This window comes from Chiloscyllium punctatum, chromosome 12, assembly GCF_047496795.1.
Source record: "Chiloscyllium punctatum isolate Juve2018m chromosome 12, sChiPun1.3, whole genome shotgun sequence".
Lineage (NCBI taxonomy): Eukaryota > Metazoa > Chordata > Chondrichthyes > Orectolobiformes > Hemiscylliidae > Chiloscyllium > Chiloscyllium punctatum.
Genome location: NC_092750.1, coordinates 17,124,973 through 17,142,447, shown reverse-complemented (window position 1 = coordinate 17,142,447; position 17,475 = coordinate 17,124,973). Strand labels below are relative to the sequence as shown.

The 17,475-nt window shown below is 41.2% G+C and overlaps 1 protein-coding gene across 3 annotated transcripts in view; it reads right to left on the bottom strand.

Annotated features, from left to right (window-relative positions):
• Positions 1-11,990: 11,990 nt before the first annotated feature.
• The window catches only part of sema3fb (sema domain, immunoglobulin domain (Ig), short basic domain, secreted, (semaphorin) 3Fb), a 257,392-nt gene continuing 251,907 nt past the window's right edge, over positions 11,991-17,475 (bottom strand). For all 3 annotated transcript variants that reach the window (XM_072581928.1, XM_072581931.1, XM_072581930.1), the window contains one exon: positions 11,991-14,407. In XM_072581928.1, the coding sequence (XP_072438029.1) occupies positions 13,964-14,407 (444 nt within the window). In that variant the 3' untranslated portion in view covers positions 11,991-13,963. The remainder of the gene's footprint in view (positions 14,408-17,475) is intronic.

Sequence of the window (17,475 nt, the reverse complement as noted above, 5' to 3'; positions counted from 1 at the left end):
TGAATGTAGGAATTCAGAACATTTTGCAAGTTATGGTGACACTTGCTCAAAGACCAGACATTCATACACATGAATCTTTGGGATACCTACACACCTTCTAAGTATATCTGGAAAATGAGGGCTTTTCAAATCACTTGTATGCAATCCCTCCAGTGTGGTAAAGGTCATTTGGCCCATCAGGTCTGCACCAATCCTCTGAAGAGCATCCTAACCAGACAAAGACCCCAACCCTATCTCCATAATCCCGCATTTAACATGGCCAATTCACCTAACCTGAACGTCTCTGGGACTGTGGGTGGAAACTGGAGCACCCAGAGGAAAGTTACACAGACATGGGGAGAATGCGCAAACTACACACAGACAGTCAAATTTAATGGTGCCTTGAGTATTAATTTCTGACAACAACCCCTCTGCCCTGAAAATGTGCATTCACAAGCATTAAGCCTTAGTTATTTAGGTTTGGTTATTGCTGGAGAACTTTGAAAGTTAGAATTTTCATTGTTTGAACACATATCCTTGTTTACTGGACTGATTCCTGAAGTGGCCTTATTAAGGAAGTCTAGGCAGGCTAGGCCTGTATTCTCTGGCATTTAGAGGAAACAGAGGTGATTTAATTGAAGTGTGTGAGATCCTGGGGACTTGATCAAATGGATGTGGAAGGCTGTTTTATCTTGTGGGAGAATCCAGAGCTGAGGATCATGATTTGGACATTGAGGGATACCCAATTGCCAGGAATTGTTTTCTCTCTTAGAGAGTTGTGTGTCTGTTGAATTCCCTTCCTCAAAAAACAGTGGACGCAGAATATTTAAATATCTTTATGGCAGAGGGAGATATATTCTTGATTATCAAGGGGATGGAATATTATCAGGGATATGCAGGAATGTAGAGTTAAGGCTAAAATCAGATCAGCCACGATCTTATTGAACAAGAGATTAGACTCGAAGGGCTGAGTGACCTACTCTTGTTCGAATGTTCATATGTGGTTTTCAATTCTGTGTTTTCTTCCCTCACTCTATTTTCCTTTCCGTGCATGATTTTCCATTGAACTAAACATTCAAACAAATGACCAGTTTAACTTAGTGCCACTTTTCTCTCAGGATGCCGACCTTAATGAAGTTCTACTCTTCTCCCGGTGGTATTCCCATTTGAATCTTCCAGCTCATCTTTCAGACCATGAACTCTATCCTCCATTGTGATTATCTCCTCCACCACCCCAGTGCTCTGGCTCTGTTCTCAACAGAGCTGGAGGAGAAAGTGAGGACTGCAGATGCTGGAGATCAGAGCTGAAAATGTGTTGCTGGAAAAGCGCAGCAGGTCAGGCAGCATCCAAGGAACAGGAGAATTGACGCTTATGCCCGAAACGTCGATTCTCCTGTTCCTTGGATGCTGCCTGACCTGCTGCGCTTTTCCAGCAACACATTTTCAGCTCTCAACAGAGCTGACCTATTTTCTGCTAATAACATCTGCTATTAACACCTATTCTTCACCAATATCTGTGCTTTACTACTATTAACAGTCCCTTTGCCCTTGGCTCTGGGGCACCTGAGTCATCAGTTCCACTAGTGTTCATCCCCCCTTCTTTCCAAAGCATAAATCCAAACACTTTTTCACCCTCCTTCTGTTCTGAAACTGAGTCATATTGGCATCAAAACATTAACTCTGTTTCTCATTCCACAAATGCTGCCAGACCTGCTGAGTTTCTCCCTGTTTTATTCCAATGCTTTTAACATATTTATTTATAATGTATTTGAAAACCGGGATAGCAGACTTGTTACCTGGTTCTAACTTCCTAACTGCTGCATATAAGGGACACCTGGTAGTTCTACCACGGCCTGAATTAGTTGTCAGTGGATGTGTTCTATGTCAAGGTGGTAACTCAATATTAAAAGTCATAAGAAAATTCGGAATAGCTCTTCATTAATTGTAATAGTGTTGAGGAATAGCATTATTGGCAAAGAATATGGTTAGCAATTATACAGGTTTAATTATATTTTAGCATGCTGTTGCACTTCATACAATTTTAAGGTTATTATGTTTTAGGACCATATCTTTTGATTTATGAAATTATTATATTGTGGCTTTAAACATAGGGTAGATGAAAGGGCCTGTGCAACCTGCTGATCTCTACCTTAGGGCATAAACTTGGTTAGTCTAACTATTGGAAATCAGAGGGACTCAGATTGTTTCATTGCGAGAAAGGTGAAAGGTATTTATATATGGAATAATCATCATCCCATAGCGTACTGTGAATAGACCCTAAAGATATCAAGTTGTAAACAACAGTGCTGTGGACTATTCATTTACTTTTAAGTTCTGAAGGAGTTTGGATAAAATGTAACTAATCAGCATTTCTACATAAATACGAACATAATGCATTTTCGGTTGCCATGGGTAACAAGGTTGAGGAAGCCATTTTGAAATCAAGTTACAGGCTTCCCTATGAATCCAGGAATAATCACAGAGAAGCACCAGTTGCTGAAGCTAATAGAGAGGTAAAGAACAAAAGATGGAAACATCTAGGCATTTACTTCAAGCTGAAAAATATCCTGATTCTACTGTTCGCCATGCAAAATACAAGCGTCATCTCACAGTTAGAGTGAAGACTGGGCCTGTGAGGATTAGAAGAGGACAGCAGATTTGTTTTAGCATGCAGCTCGAGGAAGAAGTCAGCAGTGTAACCATCATTGTGACAGATTGCTCTGGGATTGAAAGTTATTTAAATGGGAAAATAAAAAAGAAGAAACTCTTTGTAAACATCTGTGAACAGTTTGCAGTAGGAATTATAATTCTATGAAGAGTATAATATGTGACAAGTAAAAAAAACTACTTACTTCTATAGTTTAGATGCAAGATGACTACAAAAGAAAATAGTGTTTAGTCAATTCTGTTTTTAGTTATTTAGTACAGTAAAAGTTTCAAAACATGAAGGTTTGACATGTTCTTCTATTAGTTGTTAACTGGAAGCTTGAATTTCTCATCAGTGTTTATTGGTCTTGATGGAGATCATAACATTTATTTAAGTTTGTTGTTGACCTGGATGTCACATTTGGGGGGGAAAGGGTTTCCTTTGACTTATTATAATGAAATGTGTTCATATATCAGAACACCAATAGACCATTCAGCCCTAATCCCATTCTGCCATTCCATGGTATCATGGTTGATCAATACCTTGATTCTGATTACCCAGTTGTTACAAAATAATTAACTTTATTTTCATGATTCAAATGCATTAAGGGTTAAAAAACAATTAGTTTTGTAACCCTTAATGCCGTTGAATCATGAAAATAAAATTATGAGCTTTAAAGGTTATAATTTGCACCTCAGCCTCAACAGATTTTTTGATGGAAAGATTTTCAGATTTTTGGATATCAACTCTTCTTTGCATGATAAATTTTTCAATGGCATTGCTCATAAAGGTCGTAGCTCTAATTTTGATGCCATGTCCCCTTGTTTTTCTAACCATAAGAAATAGTTTATCCCTATCTATCCTATCAAATCCTTTAATCATCTTAAAATCTCAATTAGTTCATTCCTTAATCTTCAAAGAAATGTTAGTTATTGTTTTCTTTTCGCTCCTTATAATACGTGAGTTGTCATAACAAGTTGCAAATTGCATGTATATCATCTATTCTTTGCTGTTTTGGGAGGGCCAACTTAAACTGTGAATAGGTTGGGTTGGATATGCCACTGAGTATGTTTGATATGTGTTGCTTTTGATGTCATTGGAAGCAATGGAAGGTACTAAAGATGTTACTAAAGATGTTTTTGTGCTCTGACAATTGCATTTTGCATCTTGCCATTTCATTTTCAATCAAATGTTTTTTGTTTCAACAGTTAGTCATTTTGCATATGTCATCTGTGGAGTGTTGGGTCTTTAAAGCAAAAAATGGTTTCATTCCTCTCCCTATGTTGAACTTGACAAAGCTGCACAGTGTTTCTTCAGAGGTAGATTACTGTAGCTCAGTTTGTCATTATTTGTGCTTGTTATTTACCTGACAAAACTCCTCAAAATATATTAAGAAGAAAGTCTAGATCCTAACTTTTTCTTATTTTAAAGGCAGGTTCAAGGTGTTGTGTTCCAGATGCAATTTGATTGGTCAAACTACCAGGTTTGAAGCAAAACACACTTTATTCAGATGCTATAATTAAAATACAGACAAAATAAAAAAAAACAAAAGAATTTGCTTAACTGCAACTCTATTGAAATGTTCAACAAAATAATATATATTAACTGTTACTAATTAACTGTTCTAATACAGTAAAATCCCATAAACACATTCTTGGCAAAGACAAATTCAGTAAAATGGATTCTCTCAAACAATTCAAGCAGCAGAAAGAGAACCCCAGCTTTTAGCTATAACAGAGAAAGTAATAAAAGCTTCCACATCCAGCTTCAGGACCCTAGCAAATGCTGAAAACTAAAACTAAAAGTTCTGGTTCACTGGGAGCTTGACCCCATTCATTCAGGCTGTTTCAATTTAAAAAAAACCCAATCAGGTGAGGAAGGAGCGTTGCTCCGAAAGTTAGTGTGCTTCCAATTAAACCTGTTTGACTATAACCTGGTGTTGTGTGATTTTTAACTCTTAAATCGAAGGTCACGTATTGCATTTACACCACTTGTCGAGCTAGTTTTAAAGGGTTATTGAAAATACATCTTCAGAAACTAAATCAAAAATTGCTGCAAAATCTCAGCAGGCCAGGCAGCATCTATGGAGATAACACAGAGCTAATATTTCGGGTCCATTGACTCTTCTTCAGAAAAGTGCAATGGTCATAGAGATAGATAGTTGAATGGTCAGGAGGCACTTTTTCAGAGTGCTGGTACTAGTGGATTCAAGGTGGTGGCTTATCTCAAGTGAGTGGATAGTGGTCTTGCTGGGCTAGTGGTGGAGGGTATTGGGTGAATGAGAGAGAAAGAGAGAGAGAGGGAAGATGTTGCATGCAATAGAGAGACTGGTAGAGAGGGCTTCTTGTGGTGCAGTGATAGTCACTCCCTACCTCTGGACCAGGAGACCTGAGTTCAAGTCCCACCTACTCCAGAGGTATTAGATTAGATTAGATTCCCTACAGTGTGGAAACAGGCCCTTCGGCCCAACAAATCCACACCGACCCTCTGAACAGTAACCCACCCAGACCCATTTCCCTCTGACTAACGCACCTAATCTATGGGCAATTTAGCATGGCCAATTCACCTGTGGGAGGAAACCGCAGCACCCGTAGGAAACCCACGCAGACACAGGGAGAATGTGCAAACTCCACATAGACAATCGCCCGAGGCTGGAATCGAACCTGGGACCTTGGTGCTGTGAGCCGCCGTGCCACCCCTGATGTATAATAACATTTCTGAAGAGATAGATTTTAAAAAATTCCTGAGTGGTAGATCATGAGCTTTGATGGGGGATGCATGCAGTCTCGTTAGGAAGTGGAAACGGTCACTAACTTTCTTCCTGCATTGCTCAGCATTCCTCTGGATTGTGGAATCAGCACTGACCTGGGTGGCAGAGTCTCATGGTGTGGGCTCCTCTTCTGGTACTGAGGCTAGAGAACACACCCATCCATTGGGACCATCAGGGTCTGGGTCAACATACTTGAAGAGTGCGTGGCAGCTTTGGACTGATAGTACTTAACCTTGTGCAGTCCTGGTACTTAAAAATGATGCCGGAACAAGGAATCCTTAGAGGTCCCAGCAGTTGGGAGGATTTCCACCTGCAGCAAGATGCAGGATAAGATGAACAGAGCTGCACTGGAATGTGGTGATAGGTAATGAGACAAATCTGGGAAAATTATTTCAGAAAACTCACTGGAACTCATGGAGAGAAACCTTCCATGAAACCTGCCACATTAGAGACTTAGGAGAAAGTGAAGACTGCAGATGCTGGAGATCAGAGCTTAAAATGTGTTGCTGGAAAAGTGCAGCAGGTCAGGCAGCATCAAAGGAACAGGAGAATCGACGTTTCGGGCATAAGCCCTTCTTCAGGAATGAGGAAGGGCTTGTGCCCGAAACGTCGATTCTCCTGTTCATTTGATGCTGCCTGACCTGCTGCGCTTTTCCAGCAACACGTTTTTAAACATTAGAGACTGAGCCGATTTCTTGTAAAATACACTCTCTTGTATTTCCTGACCAAACTGTGTCTTCCAAAATCCTAGAGACAACCAAATGTATTTGATGATTTGACCACACGCGCTTAATCACTAGATGAACAGACTTCCGTCTTTGCAACTGTTTGACTTTAGAAATGTTTACCCTTGGCCAGAAAGTGTTTTATTTAAGTGAATCTCTGAAAGAAAAATCTGATGTTTTCCCCTTCAATGTGCATGTGCGTCAGTGATTATTTGTCTGATTTGGTTGTTTAGAGGGGTAAACATTAATATTTTCATATCATAAACTCTACATATTAACCAATTCTGCATTTTCCCCTGACAGACTTTGATTGCTAATAAATCGATAAGTTTACATTTACTAAAGATGATGGATTTTATTTTATTCAAAGCATATGACTGACCATGTAGAAACTTGGGTAAAATATTTTCAAATATATGTTTTCTCCTGTGGAGCAGTAGGACTGGAGAAAGGTAATGTACTTCCCCTATCTTGGTATAACACAGGAGATGATGATATAGAAATTGCGGGTTTCAAGAGAGAGATATAGAAAATAGACTTAGTTTGAATGTGGCATAGCTGCCAAAGAGAGATGGGGAATGCAATAAAAACTGGACCCAAAGAACTTGAGAATTGTTGAGCAGTTGTATGATGGCAGGTGGAAATGGGGTTAGTTATGCAGATGCTGTGGAACTTAATATAAGAAGTAATCAGGAGTGAGGATAGGCATGGACATTCACATAATTATGACTTTTTTATTTAGCTCAGTTTCACTCTTAGTCCTAATTCTTGCATTTTCAGTGGTAGCGATTTGGCCCTTCACCTAGTTTTCTGGACCAGAAAAGATGAGCAGACGACCTCAGCCAGAATTTTGACATGATATTGATTATCTCCATTACCCTCACCTTATTCCCATTTGTTAGCCTGCCATTAGTTGGACAATTTGGATATTGTTTGTCTCCATATCTCCGGTGACATAGTTCTGTTTCGTACATACCAAAGTGCTTCTTAATGTTGGAATTAATACTAACAGGACCGAATTGCCACAAGATAGTATGTTAGTTCTCTGATGCTGTCAGTTTTTTGGCATTGTGTGGTTTAGTGCTTTTCTGAAATAGTTTTCTTGTCTGCTGTCAAAACATGTCATTACGTTTTTTTTGTTCCAAATCCCACATCCATTGATAATTCTATATGCGAGGCTGCTGTCTCAAATATCTTTCAATACCCTGGGCTATTTCAGACATAATGAAAGCTCATATTCAAAACCATCTGGCTTGCAATACACCATACAAGATCTAATGTGAAATGAGTAATCAAAGTGGAATGTGTTCCACAGGTATTGAATTAGTTGGCTGTTCAATTGGAATCGTTGCATTTTCCTACAATTTGGAGTTATTTTGAAGCAGTCCAACTTGCACTCACACTGTTACATGCTGAAATTCGGGATGCCTAAAGTGGGTTTCTCAGTGCTGGTTTCAATATGAAGCCCTCATCAACTGGTCTTGTGCAATCTCAGTTCATCTTCTCCTACTTACTTGAGTTGGACCTTTCAGCAGGTTAGCTTAGAAATCAATTTATTTGGGAGTAGCCGGGGCTATTTCCCCTTCGGTGTAAGAGAGACTAGGGCCTCAGTTGACGGAAGATAATATTAAATCAGCATAAAGGTACAGAAATTGGCCATTTAACCCATTGCATCTGTGCTGGCTGTCTGTGCTGGATTTGAATATAGAAGTAGGATATAAGGATTTGAATATCGGAGTAGGAATGTCTTGCTGCAGTTGTACAGGCTATTGGTGAGGCCACACCTTGAGTATTGCGCTCGGTTTTGGTCTCCTAGTCTGAGGGAGTCCAGGAAGATTCACTAGACTGATTCCCACATTGGCAGGACTGACATATGATGAAAGATTGAATTGAACAGGCTTGTACTTGCTGGAATTTAGAAGAATGAGGTGGGGGGGGGTCTCATAAAAACATGCAAAGTCCTGATGGGACTAGCAGATAGGAAGAATGTTTCCAATGTTGGGGAAGTTCAGAACTGGGGGTCACAGTCTAAGAATAAGGGGTAAGTCATTCAGGGCTGGGAGTAGGAAGAACTTTTTCACTCAGAGAGTTGTGAACCTATGGAATTCTCTTCCACAGAAGGCTGTTCGGGGCAGTTTGTTAGATATATTCAAGAGGGAGCTGGATGTGGCCCTTGCAGCTATAGGGATCAAGGGGTATGGAGAGAAAGCGGGCGTGGGATACTGAGATTGCACGCTCAACCATGATGGTGCAGGATTAAAGGGCTGAATGGCCTACTCTAGCAGCTATTTTCTCTGTTTCTTAAGGACCAATTCAGTTATTGCCACTCACCCACCCTCTCCCCACATTCCTGCACATTCCCCCTCTTCAAATATTTTCAATATTTAGAAAATGTGGAAAGATTTGTCGTGCAATAGGAAGTCACTCAGCCCATCACATCAGGGCTGGCTGAAAGAGAAACTACCTGAGCCCAAGATCATTTTCAGCACATAGTCCTTGTCCCTAGAGGTCACAAAATTTCAAATGCATATTGGGGCAAGCCACTTAAGAGTAAGGTGAGGGGCAATGTCTTCACATAGAGGGGAAGAGAACGCTCTACCTCAGAAGGTTGGTCATTTTGTTCAAGATACAGATCATAAGATTTCTAGATACCAATGACAGTAAGGGATACAGGGATAATATGGGAGAAAATAGCATTGAGTTAGATGATCTGCCATGTCCTGGAATGGTGGAGCAGGTACAAGAGGTTGATGACCTCCATATACCCCTTTCTGGGACAATTTTTAAATGAGCTCAAAGTTTCATGAATGTGAATCCAGATGTTGAGGTTTCAGCAACCAGTCTTGAATCAATTGGATGTTGTGGCTGTAACACTGGGTGGAATAAATTTGTTGGTTTTGAACCACGCTGGAGATTTTGCCTTATGTACTGGATAGTGCTTTTCAGAGATTGCCTTTTCTGATACTCTCAGTTTCTGAATCAACTGTGCTACTTGTGTTTCTATGAACAATAGGCATCTTTGTTCACCTGAAGTAAAATTCACTAATCTGTTATTGTTTCATGGTTTACTGATCCTACCATATGAGCTGCAATATGTTTCATTTGGTACATTTGGTAACTGGTAATGTGTACACATTTGGTAATGTGTATACTTTGGCAGGAAGGATAGAAAAGCAAAATGTTATTTAAATGGAGAGACTGCAGAATGTTGCAATATGATGGATCTTCGGGGAGGTAGTGGCTTTGTGGTATTACCAGTGGACTCGCAACCCCAAGGCCAAGGCTAATGTTCTGAAGTTTGAGGCACATTGAATTTTGAATCCATTCACTAATATCTGGAATTGAAAGCTAGTCTAATGATGATCATGAAACTAATGCTGTAAACACTCCTTTAAGGTGCATGGTCACTCTGAGGTTCTGTTGGCACACACCAAGTGCGTGCACCAACACAAAAAAAATGAGAGGGAGCATTAATTGTAAAAACCCATCTGGTTCACCAATGTCCTTTTGGCAGGGAAACTTCCACTCCTACCTGGTCTTGTCTACATGTGAGTCCAGACTCTCAGCAATATACTTGACTGTTAACTGCCAATGAAATGACCTAGCATGCTACTCAGTTGGAAATCTAACAAATCCTGGCCTAGTCAGTGACAAAATTAGAGTGGCGCTGGAAAAGCACAGCAGGTCAGGCAGCATCCGAGGAGAGGAAAATTGACATTTCCTGATGAAGGGTTTTTGTCCAAAAGGTTTCGGATGCTGCCTGACCTGCTGTGCTTTTCCAGCATCACTCTAATTTTGATTCTAATCTCCACTTCTGTTTAGCCAGTGACACTCACATCCGATGAAAATAAAATGTGTGTCCTTGTACCTGATTTGCAAATATTAACAGGACGATTCAGCAAAAAGGAAAGTAAATGGAAAGTTTGCTTTACTTGCAAGTGGGAAGAATATAAGAGAAGGGAAGTATTGCTGCAGATAGACAGGGCATATGTAAGAATGCACCGAGACTATGTGTATAATTCTGACGTCCTTACTAAAAGAAGGATATACCTGCATTGGAAACAGTTCAGAGTTAACTTACTGTGCTGATTTCTGTGAATGAAGGTTATTTTTAATGAGGGTAGTTTAAACACGTTAGACCGATATACATCGGAACTGAGGAGAATGAAGGGTGCTCTTATTAAAACACATAAGAGGGAACTTGACAGGGTGAATGCTGAGGGGATGTTACCCCACATAGGGGACACGGTGGCTCAGTAGTTAGCACTGCTGCCTCACAGCACCAGGGACCCGGGTTTGATTCCAGCCTAGGGTGACTGTCTGTGTGGACACCTTCTCCACGTGTCTGCGTGGATTTCCTCCTGGTGTTCCGGTTTCCTCCCAAAATCCAAAGATGTGCAGGTCAGGTGAATTGGCTATGCTAAATTGCCCATAGTGTTCACGGACGTGTAGGTTAGGTGCATTTGTCAGGGTAAATGTAGAGTAATAGGGTCGGGGAATGGGTCTGGGTGGGTTGCTCTTCAGAGGGTCAGTGTGGACTTGTTGGGCAAATTGGGCTGTTGCCACACTACAGGGATTCTATATTCAGAACCACTGGCACAACTTAGAAATAAGGGATCGGCCAGTTAGATATGATATGAGAAGGAATTCCTTCTCTCAGAGGGTAGTGTTTTGAATTTTGTTCCCTCAAGAACAGTGAAAACTGGGCCTTTGAATACACTCGAAGTTGAATATAGCAGAGTCAGATTTTTGATCTCCAAGAGAGTTGAGTTTTATGGAGGGAGGGACAGTCAGGCAAGTGGGATCAAACATACAATAAGATCAGCACCCTCTTATTGAGTAGAAGCCAGGCTCAGGGGCTAAAATTGCTTATTTCTTATGATATCCTGTTCTGATCTACAGAGCATATGATTTCCAAATGTTATTACAGAGCTTCCCCAATGGTAGCTATCTGGTAACTGTGTAGTGGAGTGTGGTACAATAGTTCAATACATCTCCAAGTCGATGCTGGTAAATGTGTTGAAACTTCAGATCTCAGAGGATTCTGAAATGGGGCTACTATTGGCCTTAACATCTTTACAACTGGTGCATCATCTCTATAGTGTCCAAAAGATGTACATATTGAAAAGGCGGCAGGGAGAAAATATCAAGTTTCTTGTAATGGTGAACATTGCAGCCAAAGTGGTGTTGGGAGATTGCATTAGATTCTGTGTCCCTAGACTTGGAAGAGGTGAAAACTATATTGGCTGGCTTTCCTCCTGGGACACGTGACAACCAATATCAACTATGGGATTTAGCCCCAAAATAATGGAGGACCAGATTTCTGGCTGAGTGAAGGAGGAACGTCTTCTCCTAAAGAGTTGTGAATTTGTGGAATTCCTTGCCCAGTGAAACAGTTGAGGCTACCTTGTTGAATATTTTTAAGGAAAAGGTAGATTTTTGAACAGTAAAGGAATTAAGGACTATGGTGAGTGGGCAGGTAAGTGGAGCTGAGTCCACGAAAAAGATCAGGTATTAAATGGCAGAACAGGCTCAATGGCCTACTCCTGCTCCTGTTTCTTATGTTTTTATGTTCTTATGTAAGGGCATTGCTCTCGGCTTTCTGCCCACAGTCATAAAGGTTGCTCCTACTCCCTGTAGACTTGCAAAAATGCCTACTTGGGCAATGGTTCATATAAAGGGATTCGGCATTTGTGTAAATGTACATCAGTAGAAAATGCTCTTGTCTTAAGGTTTGGAGGGGCATATTTTTGGTCAGGAATCCCTGAATCGACAGACAGATAGTGAGAAACACCAGTGGTCCATATTGCTGAGATCTGGCCAACTCACCTGCTTTAAAACACAATAATTGGAGTCCTCAAACACAGTGTACATTAAAGAGATGAGCCAGTGTTTATTTGGTTTGATTTCATCCACAGGATCTCTGCGTTCTTTCACTCCAGTAACTGCATTGTGTTGTGTCAGCTGCACAGAACATAAATGACAAGTACACGCAAGAACTTTTCTTATTTAGATTTACAACTATTTACATATGACAGAATATATGTTCACTGACGTTTGAGCCAAGTTTAATAAAGTTATTAAAAATAAACTTGCTTCCTTTAAAAAAAAACAACCAACATGAGAAGCCAAGTTAAGTGACATCACAGAATATATTATATACCATTACTGTAGAATGCCCTATTGGAAGGAATTGTTTTTGCGCATTTTCCAGCACACAATTTAGATTTTCTTTTCAATATTCTTTTAATAAAAGTAACAGCAACAACAACAAAAAGTCTTTTTTTTCCTTAAAAAACACGACTTTAACAAATTATACAACCTTTTCTTCCAAAGCTATTTAATTTATAAGGATAAAAATAAAAAAAACAAAAAAGCAGTCTGAGGGGTAGACCACATTAACTATTAATGCATTCTAATATAAAATACAATGCAAGTTTAAAAAAATCTACAGATGAGACTGAGTAATTGTTAAAGGAGATCCCTATTCACCTGAATTGAGGTGTAAATCTTAACACTATAAAGCCTGTACACTTGCTGGTGTTGTCTCTCAGGTATCTCCTATGCTGTTGGTTAGAAGTTTGTATTGCATTCCATAACTTATGAAGGATTTTGTCAACTAGAAAACAGAGTTAAGAAGAGGATCAGAGGACGATGCAGTTCAACAACGACTGAGGCAGGAGTGCGATGGAGGGCATTTACACTTTACCTGAAGTGATCTAACATGAACTCTATACATGACAAGAAGGAGTAAGGAGCAAACATTTCACAACTGAACACCTTTGTCTTCTTCTGGGAAGTCTCTGTGGCACCTCATGTCCCATTCAGTTAGCCACTTGAACAAATGTTATGTTGTCATGGAGACAGCAGGTTCAGCTTCACTCAAAAGGGCCCCTGGGTTCTGATAGACTCCTGTTGTAACTTCAATGAGGATGGTGCAGAGGGCTAGGAACAATTGTGGTATCTCCAACCATAAGGGTGGAGCTCTCTGTCTTTCCCAAATAAGGCGGCAATGTTAGGAATGGATAAAGGAGCAATGGTGGTGGTGTTAGTGAATTGTTGGGAATGGCTGCAATTGGGGAGGCCTGAAGTTCTTATGGTCTGAGCATGAATCAAAGGCTCGTATAATGGATAGGACCTGGCATAACTGGTCTCTCTGAAAGGCCCACCTTCAGGATTCAGCATTGGTGCGAGGTCTGAATAAATTAAAGTTTTTTTTCTTAAAGATGGTGGATTATCTTGTTGATCCTTTTACAATGAGATGATTTGAAACATGTTTTGGGGGGAGGGAGGAGTGGGGCAATACCCTGCATCTGAGAAGGACAACATATCCAAAATGTGACATTCTTTGTAACATTCTGCTTATAATGTGGTATGTCTTCTGACACCATATATGGCAGATCCATCCTATTACTTAAGCAAACACAGAGAATGCTGGAGAAACTCAGCCAGTCTGGCAGCATCTCTGGAGATAGAAACAAAGTTAACATTTCAAGTTCAGTACAACTCTTCCTCCATCCCCTTACTTAATTGGACATGGACTTTCATCTCCAAGATAATTGTTCCCCAGTTGCCACCATCTTGAAACAGAAGAAGAAACATTAACTGAGAGTTGCAGTGCTAAGTGTACAACTGTCATCCTTTACAACCCTTAAGGTTATGTAGCAATTCAGGGGAATACAGTTCCCCCTTAAGTACCTATGTATCATACATAATGTCATGGAGACTTTGTTGTAAGTACAAGGAAGTTGAATTATCATACTATATACAGCCTACAATAAATACTGTCTGTTGTAAGGGAAGTTATACTTTATATTAAAGAAATTCTATGATCTGGGAGCTTCATGTCTGTTGGAGGGGGGCTGAATGGTGATTTCTGCGGTTTCGTGGCTTTTTCTGTTCTCTGATGGGCTTTACTTTGAGCTGCTTGTTCAAGTTCTCTTTCAGGATGTTGGCTGGCCGCTGCCAGTAATCCTCACAGTACTGGTTGATGAGGCCCATTTCCGGTTGGCTAAGCAACTGCAGCAGGTCCTTGTACTCCGGCTTCGGGGTCCGGGGGGTACCTGGGTTACCCGCCTGCAGGTTGGCCACACCCGGTGAGGGCACCACTTGCGAGAGCACCACGTGCACCGTCTCATTGTTCAGGACCCTCAGGTGCACCCGTGCCAGTGCATGCTTGAAGTTGTTCTCGGTGGAGGTGCACTGGTACACCCCAGCGTCCGTCATCTGGAGGGATCGCAGGAGAAGACCTTGATCTGTCTTGAGGATCCGCTCGTCTGCTTTAATCTGGAGAACAGACGGGGAGAGAGAAAGAAACCACAGTGTAAATGGAGCCTTATTTATCCCTGTCGCTATATATCTCCACATCACATCACGAGTACTTTGTTGAAAAATACAGAACCCAAGTCGAAATAAAAGCTGAAAATCTGACATTTAAAAGAAAACAGAAACTGTTGGAGACACTCAACGGATCAGAGAAAGGAATTAATGTTTTGTGTCAAATGTCAGTCTAAGCATATACAAGGTAGGCCATTTAGGACTGAGATGAGGAGAAATGTCTTCACCCAGAGACTGGTGAACCCATGGAATTCTCTGTCATAGAAAAGGGTGCAGGAGCAGGCCATTTGGCCCTTCGAGCCTGCAAGTAACAGAATAAAAACTGGAAAACTGGAGATGCTGGAAATCAGAAACAAGAACAGAGATTGCTGGAAGATCTCAGCAGGTCTGATAGCAGTTCTGAGGAAGGGTCACCGAACCCTGGAAGGTTAACTCTGATCTCTCTCCACAGATACTATTGAGTGTTTCTGTTTTTGTCTCTGTCACAGAAAGTGGTTCAGGTCAGAACATTGAATATTTTCAAGAAGGAGTTATATGTAGCTCTTAGGGTAAAGAGGGAACAGGATACTGAGTGCAATGATCACTGTATCATATTCACTGGCAGAGCAGGGTCAAGGGGCTGAATAGCCTGCCCCCTGTTCCCATTTGCTATGACTTCTTCAAGTTCAATATAGCCTCAACCAATCTGAGAGCATTGGTTATTGAAATTATTCCACTTTTGTTTTAACTTGAAAATACTTATTAAATGGATGCCTTGTACATTACTATTGAGATTCAGTCTCTGGGTCAGACAAGGTAAGGGATATTATTCCATTGTCTTGTTGGTGCTAAACAGAACTCAAGACAATAGCACACAGTTCCACATGACTCAACTTTCCAGAGCAGAGAGCAGCTCAGTGTTTTGTGGAGCTGTTAACCATCCTCAATGCATCTGCATCAAAGAATGTGGCTGATTCGCTCTGAACAGTAGCTATAAAAAACAGCCTGGTCCAAAATCTCCAATGAATAGACTACACTTTGATCACCCGGTGATAGAGGTTTGGGCTGAAATGACCCACACACATGAAGCACCACACAATTGATTCCTTGGTTACAAGCTGAGGCAGACAAGATGTGTGACACATTCACTGAGCCACTGAACATATATAACGTACAAGCTCTGTTAAATTGTGAAACTCTGCTTGTCACGGACCCAGCAGGGAGCTGTGAGGTTACGAATTGGCTGCTCCCAATTATAGTGCTTCTACAGATAGCACCATTTTGAGTTTTAGTGCCTCTTCAGATATCTAATAATAGCACCTGCTCAGATAGTGCCAGATCCAATTAGAATTCCCCTTCAGATAGCACCACTCCCGGTCATAGGTCTACTTCAGAGAGAATACTTCCAATGAGAGTGCCACTTCAGACAGCACCACTTTATACTCTTTGAAACAAAGGCATGCCCAATTATACAGCCCTTCAGGCAGTACCAATACCAATTAGCAATAAGTCCAGCTATAATAATCCTTTTTCATTCTTTCACTGATGTGGTGTTACTGACAAAGGCAAGCACTTGACTGAATGGTATGAAGGAAGTGCTGGCATTGGAGGGCTGTCCAGAAGAGATTTACAAGAATGATCCCAGAATTGAAGGGCTTCTCATAGGAGGAGCGGTTGAGGACTCTGGGTCTGAACTCAATGGAGTTTAGAAGGATGAGGGGAAAGCTGATTGAAACTTACAGAACACTGAGAGGCCTAGAATAGGTGAAGATGTTTCCATTAGTAGGAGAGACTAGAGTCTGAGGGTACAGTGTCAGAAGTGAAGGGTCAGACCCTTTAGACCAGAGATGAGGAGGAATTTCTTCAGCCAGAGGGTGGTGAATTGTGGAACTCATTGCTACTCATTGTGGGTGGCACGGTGGCACAGTGGTTAGCACTGCTGCCTCACAGCGCCAGAGACCCGGGTTCAATTCCCGCCTCAGGCGACTGACTGTGTGGAGTTTGCACATTCTCCCCGTGTCTGCGTGGGTTTCCTCCGGGTGCTCTGGTTTCCTCCCACAGTCCAAAGATGTGCAGGTTCAGGTGAATTGGCCATGCTAAATTGCCCGTAGTGTTAGGTAAGGGGTAGATGTAGGGGTACGGGTGGGTTGCGCTTCGGCGGGGCAGTGTGGACTTGTTGGGCCGAAGGGCCTGTTTCCACACTGTAAGTAATCTAATCTAAGAAGGCCTGTGGAGGCCAAGTGTCTTTGAGGCGGACATAGGTAGATTCTTGATGAATACAGGGATCAGGGGTTAGAGGAAAAAGTAGGAGAGTGGAGTTGAGAAATATATCAGCCATTATTGAATGGTGGAACAGACTCAATGGGCTGAATGGCCTAATTCTGTTGTTATATCTTATAGTCTTGTTGTCCAATTCAGAAAACAGTTGAGAGTTTACCACATTGCTGTGGGTCTAGAGTCACCCATAGGCTGGACTGGTAAGGTCAGCAGATTTCCTTCCCTAAAGGGCATGAGTGAACCAAACAGTATTTTTAAACAGTAGTTTCATGGTCACAATTTCTGAGACTGGCTTCCAGACTAAGTTCACTTCATTTGAATTCCTCAGCTGATGGGTTGGGATTTGAACTCACATCTCTGAGATTCATTAGATTTCCTACAGTATGGAAATACGCCCTTCAGCCCAACAAGTCCACACCGACTGTCCAAAGAGTAACCCACCCAGACCCATTTCCCTGCCCAATAAATACCCCTGACTAATGGGCAATTTAGCGTGGCCAGTTCACCTGGCAAGCACATCTTTGGATTGTGGGAGGAAACCTCATTCCCAAAGGTGATGTCTATTAGTAATTGTTTTCTCACTGGACTGAAGACATTCTGCTGTAGAAAATTCTTCTGATCACATTCTAGAAACTCTCACCTCTTTGTACTTTACATGGTGATTATCCCCGTATATAATTAAATAATTAAAGGCACCCTCATTATAACTACTTTTCACTTTGGGCACCTCTCTTTGATTTGCCTGTTCCTCTGCATCCTTC